Source organism: Ooceraea biroi, chromosome 3 (genome assembly GCF_003672135.1).
Source record: "Ooceraea biroi isolate clonal line C1 chromosome 3, Obir_v5.4, whole genome shotgun sequence".
NCBI lineage: Eukaryota > Metazoa > Arthropoda > Insecta > Hymenoptera > Formicidae > Ooceraea > Ooceraea biroi.
In genome coordinates this window covers 10,836,115-10,849,016 of record NC_039508.1, presented here as the reverse complement: position 1 = coordinate 10,849,016, position 12,902 = coordinate 10,836,115, and the positions used below count along the sequence as shown (strand labels likewise).

General features: G+C 44.9%; 1 protein-coding gene and 1 long non-coding RNA gene across 10 annotated transcripts in view; one reads left to right on the top strand and one right to left on the bottom strand.

Annotated features, from left to right (window-relative positions):
* The window catches only part of LOC105276963 (calcitonin gene-related peptide type 1 receptor), a 69,153-nt gene that overhangs the window by 55,778 nt on the left and 473 nt on the right, over positions 1 to 12,902 (bottom strand). For 3 of the 8 annotated variants that reach the window (XM_026968410.1, XM_011335035.3, XM_020030874.2), the window contains exons 1-2: positions 8,949 to 10,347; positions 911 to 998 (exon numbers count right to left, since the gene is read on the bottom strand). Coding sequence is in view for 7 of the 8 variants with exons in the window: in XM_011335035.3 (XP_011333337.1) it covers positions 911 to 928 (18 nt within the window). In the remaining variant the exon portion in view is untranslated. Of the gene's footprint in view, positions 1 to 910; positions 999 to 8,948; positions 10,452 to 12,902 lie in introns of those variants that run through there. The other 5 variants (XM_011335038.3, XM_011335037.3, XM_011335036.3 and 2 more) reach the window with 5 other exon arrangements.
* Positions 10,595 to 11,590, top strand: LOC105276964. 2 transcript variants are annotated; one of them, XR_893512.3, is made up of 4 exons: positions 10,595 to 10,697; positions 10,913 to 11,026; positions 11,190 to 11,295; positions 11,369 to 11,590. It is a non-coding gene; the product is annotated as an uncharacterized LOC105276964 (long non-coding RNA). The 2 variants fall into 2 exon arrangements; XR_893511.3 differs by having other exon boundaries at positions 11,190 to 11,590.

Below are 12,902 nucleotides of genomic sequence, written 5' to 3'. Positions count from 1 at the left end.
GATGATATGAAACGAGAGCGAAAATATTTTTACAAGTACTTGGTTATAATATTATGACATTATGTTTTATATTTTGTTATAGGTGTGCAAACAAAAAGAAAAATTGAGAAAAAATACTCAGAGTTCTTCGTTATTTCGAACGTTGTCGCCTGCCTTGGAACGTTGCCCACTTTAAATGAGGAAACTAGTGCTGTAAATCCTATAAATGCTTAACAAATTCAAACTCGAACGATAAAGGACCGCGAACAATGTCGAACCAGCTCTAGTGTTTCTGCACAAAACAACACGAGAACAAAGAAGGGTCAGTGAATTGCTTAAATTATCAAATATTACTAAATTACCAAAACGTGAAATATATTTTATATTAAAAAAATGTTAATTTCTGGACATACATCAATCAAAATGTTTTTCTTTCTTGTTTCTACAAATGTGGTGAGTTTTGAAATTTCTGGATTTCTCTTTCGGATTCTACACAAATACGTTTCTCGTGGCAGCAGTACTCGAAAAGGAAAGTTAAACGTTGAAATTTACATTACAAAGTACGCGCGGAAAGAAATTTAAATATCCGATAAAAGTCCATCGATAGCTAACGGATACATCATTTCCTGCAAGTTTCGATTGCGTTATGATGTATTCAATTGATAATGATGACAGCCCAGATAAATTTTCCATGAAAAGCGTTTTCTTAAAAAAAATATAATGGCCTGATGGACGTTATTCGCATTTTAAGCGTTAGTGAATGCAAATTCAGCTCTCAGTGACAAAGTCTGGACAATTTGCATATTTCCACGCAAGCGGATGCGAGAACAAAAAGCATATTTGTACGGCGCAAAGCCCGAATTCCATAATTTTTAAATTAATTAAGTGTCACGAACATGAGAGGTGTTGTTGAACAGATCGGTGCACTAACCTCAGTCTGTGCGTCCATGATTGGCGTTATTGGCCAGTTACAGAAACCAAATGCGTCTGAAATGTCAGCGTTGAAGCTGCAATTGGACCTGAAATGAAAAAAAGCAATTACTGAAGACATAAATAAATTTAAAACGGAAAAACCGCTATTATTATATTGCGAAAAAGTATGTTTCGAATACATAATATATTTCTATAGTAAAATATTTCAAAAAACCACAATTGCAATGTATCTATAAAATACAAAGTAATTATGAAAAAAAAGATCTATTTTACTTACAGAAAAAGATATAATAAATATCGACCGAATATTTATTCAGAACAGCGTAAGCGTTAAACTGTTATTTCTCGCAAGCGTTCTTACAGGTTTTTCTTACATCTAATATCTTGTTATTTCGCTTGAAATTATGTAGTCGCGGGAGATACTCCAGTAAGAAAACCACCTCGTGGTAAACGGAGCACGAAGGCGTATAATGATGCCACGGGCTGGAATGATAAATGTAGCGCAATGGACGCGATCTACGGAAAAAGAGCGAACACGTTACGTAACCGGTCGCGCTTGTGGTTCCACGGATTTATTTTGAGAGGAACGTGGACCCGACTTCTCGGGTCGGATATTTCTTTTGAATTCGATATGCGGGGCGAAGACGATCTGTCCTAATTCGCACCCGGGTTACGAAACCGAGCCGATATTTTCGCGTCCAATTTTACGCTCCTGCAACTATTCCCATTTACCCGTGCCTCCGTATCTACATCGGAACAAATCGATTCAATTTCCATTCTATTAAGATCAGCAGGTGGTGGTGGCGCTTTCCTACAGAACGAAACTAATCGTAAGTCTTCGATGAAACCATTCGGCGTGATCTACCGCGAAGGTCAGGAACGCGATTGATAGCTCGTCGTCGATCGACGATGGAGAGAAACCGATCGCACCTTGCAATTTGCAATTAACTGAACTAATGGTTCAAACCTATTGTTGAGCTAAACGATGCAAGCATTAATCTCGACGAGCTGGCATTCTTTCAACCTCTTTCAAGTAAGAGGATTGTAAGATTTGCAAGCTCCAGGTGGTTTGCAGCTTGGAATACGATGAATATTTTAAACTGTGTTTCGCATCAGTTCAGCAATAGTCGCTTGGTGTTTCTTCAAGCGTCCAGCACCGTTTTGATTTAGTCGTGTACCAAACAGCGAGAACTGTGGCTTTTCCGCGCGCTGTCTGGCACTCGGCCAGCTCCTACGCACGCATTAACGATCCCGTCGACGACTTTCCGACACGAATCTATCTCTAACCGACATATCAGCATCCTGTATCCGCGTGACGACCGCACGTTTCCGAATAAGATGCGTCAGAACGGAGCTACGTAGATAGAACGTTGATTTTCGTTGGCGATCACGCGCGCATACGCGAGTCTCGCGAAGCCGTAAAATCTCCTTCATTTAATCCGTTATTAAATTATCAGCCATCGAACTCTTCAATTAATTGCGGATACACGGACGGCCGAATTCGCGCGATACCTTTGATTGCCGAAGCGTTCCAAATCAAAATTATCCTACCCGCCGCATTATCGAAAGGAGATCGGAAATATAGAGCCGCGCGCTCGCGATATATTTCCAAATAATTGAATTTAATTATTTCACCGTGCACTGCACTTTAAATAGTAACACACGTTTCGGCGACGCCAGTCCGGGCTACACGATTTTCATATTATTCTGAGGAGATTGGCGATGTATGTCGCGAACTCGTCTGATATCTCTCCTAGCTTTTCCCCGCGATCAGTTGATCGTGTACGTGTACTTTCGCTGGAAACTGCAAGTCACAGAATCGAGTCAGCAAGCAAGCAAGTAAGGGCGAGGGGAAAAAAACCTTCCTAACGGGGAATTCCACGAGGAATTCTCGGGAACCCGCCTTTGTTCTGGTCTCTTCCGGCCCCCAGCTTGCAAATCTCACGGGCGAATCGTTCCCTAGCGCATCTGGCCGTATCGCGTATCTGTGAAAATAGAATTTACGACGATAGCAGTTAGCCAACAAATCATTCCAGCCTAAGCGCGTGGGTCCATCGTGCTATCGATCGGTTCCTCCGACTCCTCGACTGCGAGTCCATGAGCTCGTAAACACGCAAATTAAATTAGACATGCCGTTAAATTACATGGCAGCTTCTGGCCGGGAGGATCGCCGGGACGACTCCAATTTTTGCGGTCGACGTCGCTTCCGTCCGCTGCTCGTTTACCCTTTAAGGGCCCTCGAAAATGGGTTAGAGGGTGCGTCGTCACACTTATCCCTCTTTGACGTCGCTGATATTGGAACTCTCAATTCCCCCCAGCTACGTCCTCGTCCACCGGACGCATCTTCGCGTTCTTCGTCTCGCTGGACCAAATGGAGCCGAGTCCGTCGAAATTTATTTACAAAGCGTCTGGCGTGTAACCGACGTACTTCCAAGCGTATACAAGCAAGAAAAACGAGAATTGTTTGAACGCCGGGCAATTGCGGGAAGTTGCTCTCGGGATTCGGGAAAGTTGCAGGAATTTCGCGACAATTGAGACTCGAGGAAGTATAATAAGATAAACCAGCCGTTTTCTCTTCAAGCGAAGGTCGGACGCCACTTTGTTTTAGCGGAAGTTTAAATAGATTTGGCCCTAAATGAAATTCCGCTCAATTTACAACTGCAGTCCCCCGCGAACTTTTACAGGGGTTGGGAGTTGCAGCTTGCGGGTTGCATTATGGCCGTGCACGTGAAGGAAAAGAGAAATTCAAGGCGATCGTATTATAGAATCCGCAGCGGCAACATCTGACGCTGCGCTCTGCAACAATGCGCTGTAAAAGCTGATCATACTTCGATCATGGTGCATGGCTAACCGCATTGCGACGCACAAGACCCTTTGAATGACAATCGCTAGCCCTTCGGCACTTTGCCAACGACACGCAGGGAGTATTCCTGCGCTATTATTCACCATCTCCAGTTTCGCAATTACTTTGCGTAGCCTGTGCTCCAAGGAAAGACACATCTCGCTGGTGGATGCTCGAATGGATGCTTTGCTGACCGAGGAAATGACAATATCATTAATATCACGCCCAGAACCTTCTTACAAAATTAATCTCTGTGCTGTTGTATCGGGAATTGTGTAATTATGCAGATTATGTAAGCAACATGTGGTACTCCAAGGCGATTCCTCGAGCAGACCTCGAGCAGGAATCTCTCGACTTTGCTTGATGTCGCTTGACAAACACTAACTATCGACACCGAAAATAAATATTCTTACATATTAACATGTTTAAAATTAACATTCAAGGTTTTCATAGCGTCAATAATACTTTTCCGCTGTTGTTTTCCAGACACTCTGCCTATAAATAATTGAGTCGAGTAACAGTGTCCCTTTCACATAATTAGTTAAATAAAGGCAATCGCCGCCTACAATATCATCGCATTAGTATTCGCGGTCACTGAATATTCCGCCGTTCGAAATATCAATATAATTCTTCATGCAATAAATTCAAATTAATCGCAATAATCGGATAGACTGACGCCTGCGACAGTCTCCAGATATGTTGCAGTTTAAAGTGAAACCGGCACGGCGAAATGGTTTTCCCTCTTTCGCGCGATATTCTCGACTGTACTCTACAAAGAAAATTCCGCTAGAGTCGTCCGACTGGATTGATACGATTCGCGCGAAAATATATTCGGGGCACAATCGTATCGGTACTGTGCACCGGCGTGCATGTATCACGCGACAATCGTATCAGAACTCAATTTGTGTGGAAATACTGTCTCTTACATATTTACCCGAATGCATTCGGGGGGTTCCCAGCGAGACAGATATCGCGCGCAAACACACACAAAAGCCGCGCCATCGGAGATGACTATTTGCTATAAACTGTCGTAATATTAAATTTGCATTTGCGAGTCGGTCGTACGTATTTAATGTCGATACGTTACGCACGTGTCGTGTCACCACCACTATCACTCGATTTCGAAAGGACACGCTAATTGGACAACGGATTAAAAGTGATGACAAGAGCGATTCCTGCTGGACATACCGGCCATCCGATAAAACGCTAATACGCCTCGATATTTGATTGCGTATTCATTATTGAAATCGCTTGATACTTGATTTATGAGAAAAGCATTCGCGTGCACCGTATTGAAATGAATGTTTACGGTTAGCGGCGTGCTACGCATCGCATAAAACATCGCATCGGAATGCACGAAATCCAGTTTGCGCGATACATAATAATAATAAGTAGCCCCGAGTCTTGCGCTCTCGCGGATAGAGAGACACCGTTTTTATTACATAGTACATAATTTATTCCATTTTTATGCAGATGTGCGGAATTCTTTTAAAGAGGTTTACAACGTAAATATATGGCAAACAAGTTGAAAGAGCAAGATAAAAAATAGCAAAGAATAGGTAAATATGCAAATGTTATGCACTCGCGAATAAAACATGCAGATTTATGCGCTCGCAGGTGAGGTATGCTATAGGTGAGGAAAGGCTATGATTCAGCATGTACACGGGGTTGAGAAAGCGCGGCTCCCGAAATGGATTTATATTTATTCAATGCCTCTCGCCCCTGCAGGCGGATACGGATAAATATGCATTAGCACATCCGCGAGCGGCGAAAAAAATCACTATCCCTTCCGTGCAAAAAGTTAACAGGATTTATTAAAAGCGCAACTGCGACAGCCTCGGAGGTCATCCTACACCGACATATGCACCGAGCTGCAAACGCAAGTAAACAGTTTCACGCTTCATCGGCGGAGAATGAATTCTCGCGGGAAGGGAACAACAAGGGAGAGCCACGTTAAAGCTGCGATCAACTCTTGCTCGTTGCCTCTCGTAGTTAACGTTACGATTTCGCGCAACAACTCGTTTGCCGACTGTCGTTCCGTCGTCGTCATCGTCGTCATCGCTCCACGCACGTAACTATTTCAAGCTCGAAGTCCGACGTGGAGTTTTTCACTTTTACGACCCGGACTATATCCAGCGCTCATTTATACGTATACGCGCGGCGGACGTGTACATTCGCGAGGAAGCGAAGACCGAGGAGGAGACGAAGGAAGGTCACTCGATAATGCTCTCGACGACGTGGCCATTAACCGTGCGAAGAGGCGAGGGATGCGAGGAGGTGCGCGAGGAGGAGTGCCCTGTGCTCCCTGTACTCGCTTGCTCCGGTCGGATGCACACCCAGTAAGGTATCAGACGTCCCACATCGATCACATCGTCGGTCGGAGGTTCTTCCGATACACGCGATAGGCCCATCGATATAAATGGATTCGGCCGAGTGGTACGATACGACGTTAACGGCGAAAGAGAGAGATAGAGAGAGAAAGAGACAAGATGGGAACGTTCTCGGTTGGCGAACGACGGTCAGGCTCTAAGGGCAAACCCTTAGCGATTCCCTTCGCAAGACCGTTTCATGCGCCGCTCATCCAGGCAGATATAAATGCAATCATTTTGGCGCGCGCAAATGTATACGCATAAGTATATGTCGCGTGAGCATAAAGCGCCGATCATAAAATACGAGAGACCATATCCCACCTTTTCTTATGCGAAGACGCTACAAGACGCAATTGCGCGAACCATTCCGGCGCTTCGAGATATCTCGCGCGCGTGGCGGGATATGTACGCGCCTGCGTGTATGCATGCGTGTGGGTGTATGTATTGTAGGAGACATATAATATGTATATATAGTAAAGGCTATAATTTAAAACAGTTACGGGTTGCCGGAGACGCACCGACAAATATTCCGGGGGCAGCGTGCGTATGACGTGGGGTGAATTGATGGGACATTTATTGATTATTAATTCGGGATGTGCGATACTTTCGCGGGATCAGTGAGGGCAAAGTCACGGTCATCGTACAGATTCGTGTCAAATAGCAATATAAATGCATAGATATATCCGTACTACGTACACTTCGCGATACCAGGCCGCGACGGGAACCGAAATAAAGAAGCTACCGATTATTTACTCATTTCGCGATGCACTCCGCTGAGATCCAATTGAACCCGCGATAAACTGATCTGCTGCCAATGAAAATTAATCGAGACGAGAGAGGAACACATCATGGGAGGGACGAAGGGACCACGGGTCACGATCGTTTGTAGGCTCGTCATCCACGGCAACTTAGGGGCGCAAATGACATTGCGATGAGTTGAAGTACGAAGCTGCAATTGGTCTTGTCGCCGACTTAACAGGCCGAATTAAAAGGCGACCTGTCGCTGATCGGGGCAGGCCGGAGTGGCCGAAACGCGGGCCAAAGCGCAATTAATACCACTCCAGAATAAAATGAGAGTGCGAAGCACTGCGGCGCATTGTTAACGGCCCTGATAACTCTCAGCGATGGCCCATCGTTAGACAAATTTATCGAGTTAAGACGTGACGTGGTGTTCCACGAGCACCTAACTGCACCGTAAATTAGACGAAAATGCTTGCAGCCTAGCTGCTGTCGAGAACGCCTGCTTCTGCATAGATGATGAACATACGCGCGGAGCTACGTAAGTAGATATGATGCAGCTGCATGGCAAAGCATAAACAGATCGGGCGTTCTGGAATTTTCTTTCTAAATTTTCCTGAGAAGCTTCCCCGGCGATCAGGGTGCATTTGCTTACCTATCTTTATACTACATGGACGAGACCGTGCATCGCATGGTAACTATATAAGCGCAAATGCACTGCTAATCAAAGATTAGGCGCAACCTATATCAATACTCCGCATTTAGCGCTAAACGCGGTCATCTGATTTCGCGCTTTGTGTCTTACATGAAGATGTTATCTATCATCGTAACATTATGTCAGACCGGCAATCGGACAGCCGCATTTAGCGCTAAATGTGCGATGTAAATATAGATTGATGCGTTGAGTCGTGATCGATGTTTGTAGGAACAAGCTCCGCGCAAATTTACGGATAATTGGACTGATGAAAGTCGATAATGTTGGGGGCAAATGAGCGCGCAGGGCCTTTGCTGTGCCGGAAGTGTGTATCGTTTGTTACGATGCGAATGGATCTCGAAGGGGCTGTCGTATTAATAAAGATCGACATTTTAATAAAAATCTGTCGATACTAGAAAGTCGCGTATTTATATCGTCATTCAAGCGAACGTCACACGGCCTTCCGTTTCGTCGTAACATGAAGCATCAACTTCATATTTACGCGGCTAAAATTCTGGTAACTGCACTTTTACCGCTAAACGCGGCACGAAACGCGGATAATACGAGCGCCGGAGAGCTCTTAATCTCCGCAAGGATTGCGATTACTCGGTTATTATTATCCTATTACAATCGCTAATCCTATTACACGACGATCGGTAGCGAATCTTGCGGTTACAGTTCCTGTTCGAAGCTGCTTGCTGCTTCAGATTCAGTTTTTATCGACAAGGAAATCTAATAAAAGCACGGTTTATTGCGCATTGTGCAGCACAACAGATGTAAACCGACGTGTCCGTGAAGCTCCGCGTTAAAACGCCCAGTCTCTCGATCTAATCAAATAGAATTCCAATGATTGCGCCCGGCGGCGACGTTTATTGCATAAATTATCGAAAACAGACTTGAAAATTACTTGTCGGATACCGAGTTATCAGCGCACGCCTGCACCTGCATAATAAAATCCAAGTTTACTGGACAATTCCCGTACGAGCCGAGAGATTCCCGCGGAGCGCGTTTACGGACGTTTACGCTCCGAAACGACTGTCGATCCGAATCGGAATGTGAATTGAAAAGCCATTACGAGCACGGGAGGGATCCGGAATACAAAAAGAGTCGCTTGCATACAAGCGCCGCGTCTCGCGCGACGGCTCCTCGAATGGATACTCCATCGCCGACGCTCCCGAATTAAAAAGTCATTAAAAGTGTCGTGGCGCGCGGGGGTGCAGTGACAGAAGCCATTAAACGCGAGCCGAGAGTGCAATTCGGAGCGGATCGCGGATCCTAGCGCGCGAGTGACGCCTTCGCGCGGACCTTCGGCCGCGGTACGTATTCGCACGGTAATTGCGGGCCGGTATCCATTTGAATAATTTCATCCACGCAGCAAGGACGCGTAACTCACCAGGGACGAGAGCGGTGGCCAACGACAGTCCACGGATCCGCGTCGGTCGCCGGACAAACGTTCGTTTCAGCGGTCGCCGCTGGTGATCGCTGGCAGATTGCGTGGGCGTGTCTCCCTTATCACCACCGAATGCACGACGATCGTATATATGATCTGACCGTTGATTGGACGATACCCTTGCGTGCCGATCGTCGTGACCAATGTCCGATCGCGGTCATCGGGGTCGCAGACGACGTCACGCTTTTTCGACGTCGCTTGTTCTGCTCGTAATTTCGCCGCACTTTGGAAATTGCCGCGAGCGCGCAATCGACGTGACGATTCGATTCGCCGTAAATCCCAGAGAATTTGCCTGCCAGCAGCCCGGCGCACTTGGCGAAACTTCAATTAGCCGAGAGCCGAGAACTTGCTCGACTCCGATTCCCAATTGTTCCGGCTAATTCGTATGCGTTTATCTTGAAGCGCCCGATAGATGTCTAATGTCTCATGAATAACGGAAGCTCTCGATCGTCGTTGCACGGCAAAACACTTCACGTCTCGACAGCGTGATACTTTCTTACTCGCGAGGATCGATAGGTGTTTAGAGATCCTAAGTGTTAATTGCGGCTACACTTTATGAAATATTTATGAGGAATGGACGCGCGACGGAACTAATTCCGTCTGATCAACCCGATAAACCCGTGGCGATCGAAGATGCAAATAAAAACGAAGCGATAATGTGTTCCGAGTGAACGCTAACATTACACGGTAGACGATATATTGTATAATAAATCAAAGGCGAGAATTACCACGAGGAATGCTGCTGTAATTAGTACGTAGCGAGTCCACTGAGAGACTTTAATGATTTTTTGCTGTCACCAGCGAGGTGCAGCGTGCAGGCAAAAAGCTCGCGTTATCTTCGAAACAAAGAAAAAAAAGAAAAGAAAAACTAGAAGACAAGAAGAACATTAAAACGGCTGAAGTTGCATTGTAAACTTGTGTGCGCAAGAGGAATCACGTGATCCGTGAACCATTACGAATGTACGCCTGAAATTTCGCTGCTCGTGCGGATTCTGCTATCGCGCGTTTCTATTGCCGCGCGCAGTAACGACCGACTCGCGCGATCGCCGAGGGACACGTGGTGCCGTTTCCGTTTTACGATTAGTATCACGATAACGCGTCACGAAGCGGCGTTTGAAGCCGTGCCCGCGCGTCTGCTTTCGGATAATCTGTCCGACGCCTGTTCTCGCGTGTCTTGCTCGCGATACTCGCACTCGCGTCCCCGCGCGATTTCGGATGGCGCGCGGCCACCGCCGCCTCCGTCATCGGCTGCTCTGTTCGGCTTCCCTTCGAAGTGTGTCACGCCACTCGGCTCGGCGGAGCTTACCAACGCTAATTGACAGTTGACGAAACGAGTGCAATACAATACCACAAAGAGTCGGCGAAGCACGCGGCCGCGCAGCTGCTACTAAACTCCTTCTCGAAGCGGGCGCGAACCAAACGTGACTCGAAGTGCGCGCGCCGCCACCGCCGAGAAACTGGCGGCAATGAATCGTCCCCGCCGACGACGACGTCGTCGACGGCGGCGGCGGCGGCGTGACGCCCTCGCGATCGCCACGCGAAGCGGCTGCGAAGAAGAAGTTTCTGCGACGAAGCTACCTCGACGAACTTTTGCGAAAGATTCAACAAAAGGTTGCATAACTTGCGAATAAATGCGCGAGTTTACAGTCAGCTGGTACTTCCGGCGGCGGGCAATTCTCTCGTTAATTGAAGGTGAATCATTTGTATGCACGAAAGAGTACAAATTGGATAATTTGCTGATTCTTAAAGATATTGTTGGTATTTCTGTGGCAATTTATAGTTTTGACGATATTTCGTAATTGTTTGAATGAAGAAAACTGTATTTTCGAAACGTTTGTATCTGTAACACTTGCTTTTTTTTATATCATCCTAATTATTAGCTTTCATAAGGAGACCAATTCTTTCAGGAGCATCCCCTCGCGTTCTCGAGAGCACCCCTCGAAAGGAAAAGGCAAGTATAAAAAAATATACCAGAAAGAAACATAACGGAGCAGTTATATAAGAGAAGAACGTATTGAAAGGTACATTAAAGCTTTGCTTTTTCTACTAACATTTTCTCAGTCTTTTTACACTCAGCTCGTTGAAACTCGTAATATCCCGAGATCTTTTAGAGAAATCGCACAATTTATAAAGAGCCCCCAATCAATTTTCGTTGCTCCGAAATAATTGCGGCGATGTTTTCAGGATCACTTTACTGCGAACGAAGCAAAAATACCGCGGCAATCGTCGATCATGAACGAAAATAAGCGAAAATGCACAGAAAGAGAGAGAAAGAGAAGATTACAGTAAAGTTAGTTAAAAATAACAATAAATAACAAAAAAACATAATAATTTATATAATAATTTATATTCTTCACACACAGGTTTCTGTATGAATAAAACGTCACAATTATATCGAGTTTTCAGAAATGATTCTTTATCAAAGCTTTCGCATTTTTCGTTTCTGCAATATTCGAAGTCGCCTCGATGAATATCGGTTTATGCAGACACATAAAACGCGAGCAGACCATAATATAAAACCGGATCAAAAAGCAGGTGAGCAAACATTCTTCTGAATATAAATCAGCTAACTAAATGAAACAAAATTAAAAAACGTAATCTTGCCTTATCGCGAATAAAATTTCTTTTTAGTTAGCAGTTAGCTCATTTGCTTTCGTTCGGTATATTATTATATGCTGTGTGATTTTCACACGCGTGATCGCACCGTGTGCACGTGTTCAATTATCAAAACTATTTTTAGTACTATTTTCTCTTTTACGTTTCTCCTTTTTCTCAAGTGATTCATATCAGTGAATACTCTGCATTACCGATTGTTACGAGTATCTCACCGGAGTCACTGACAATTGCAATCCTCCAATTGCAATTCACGCCTTTTCAACGAGAGGTCTCCAATGTGAAGACATGCTGTTTCAGATATAACCCATACAGCACATAAGCTTCCAGTTTTATTGCAGGAATGTTGCAACATTACAAGTTGCAATGTAATTTTGCAGAGATATTACAGAGATATACAATTGCAATATTGCACCGAAATGATCCTGCAAAGTTGTATGCGTTTTCGCTCCGCACCACTAGGTGGTGCATATGTCGAGTTCTTACTCGACGTTAAGATTTAGCTTCACAGTTATATAAGTACGTGCCTTGGCATGATAATAATTTTTCTGAGAATTTTTGCACTTGCGGCAGAGGTTCCCATGGACAACGTCCACGCACGCCGCAAGCATCTGAAGTCATTAAATTTGCCCCATTTAATCATAATTAAGTATTAGCTAAAAAACAGATTACTTTATAATATTGGACCAATATAAATTACTCCTTTTTACTATACTATTATATTTTTTGCAATGTTTCCGGGAGCACACATTTCAATGTTGCTGCAATGTTTCATTGCAATGTTTCCTAGGGCGGACATTTCAACGTTACTGCAATGTTGCAGCAACATTGCAGAGACATTTCGCAACTTCCATGCAATATTGCAATCTTTCGGTGCTGTATGGGAACTTTGACATGATCATTCGCTGGTAACATCGGACTAATACCACACCAGGATGATAGAACAGACTGGAATATCGATGGAGCTTAACCTAGCAATCAGGCGATACTTTCTTTCGAATGGAACTCTTTGATTCTCTGAGGCAGCAAAGAGTCTCATTCGACGCAAGGAAGCGTGAAGAGCCGAAGTGTCGTGTATTTCGGCGGTTCGGGAATTTATAGCAAAAATAATGTGATTCTGCCTCGAAATCGAAGGAGGTAGAGACGAGTGCCAATTGAAATCTTTGGATGAATGGTACAGCGGTTTTTCGCGATGATAAAATCGATCATGTCATATTAATGATTTGAAGTGGGTTTCTCTGTCCACTTTACGATGGCTGTATTTCATAGTTACAAATCCCACAT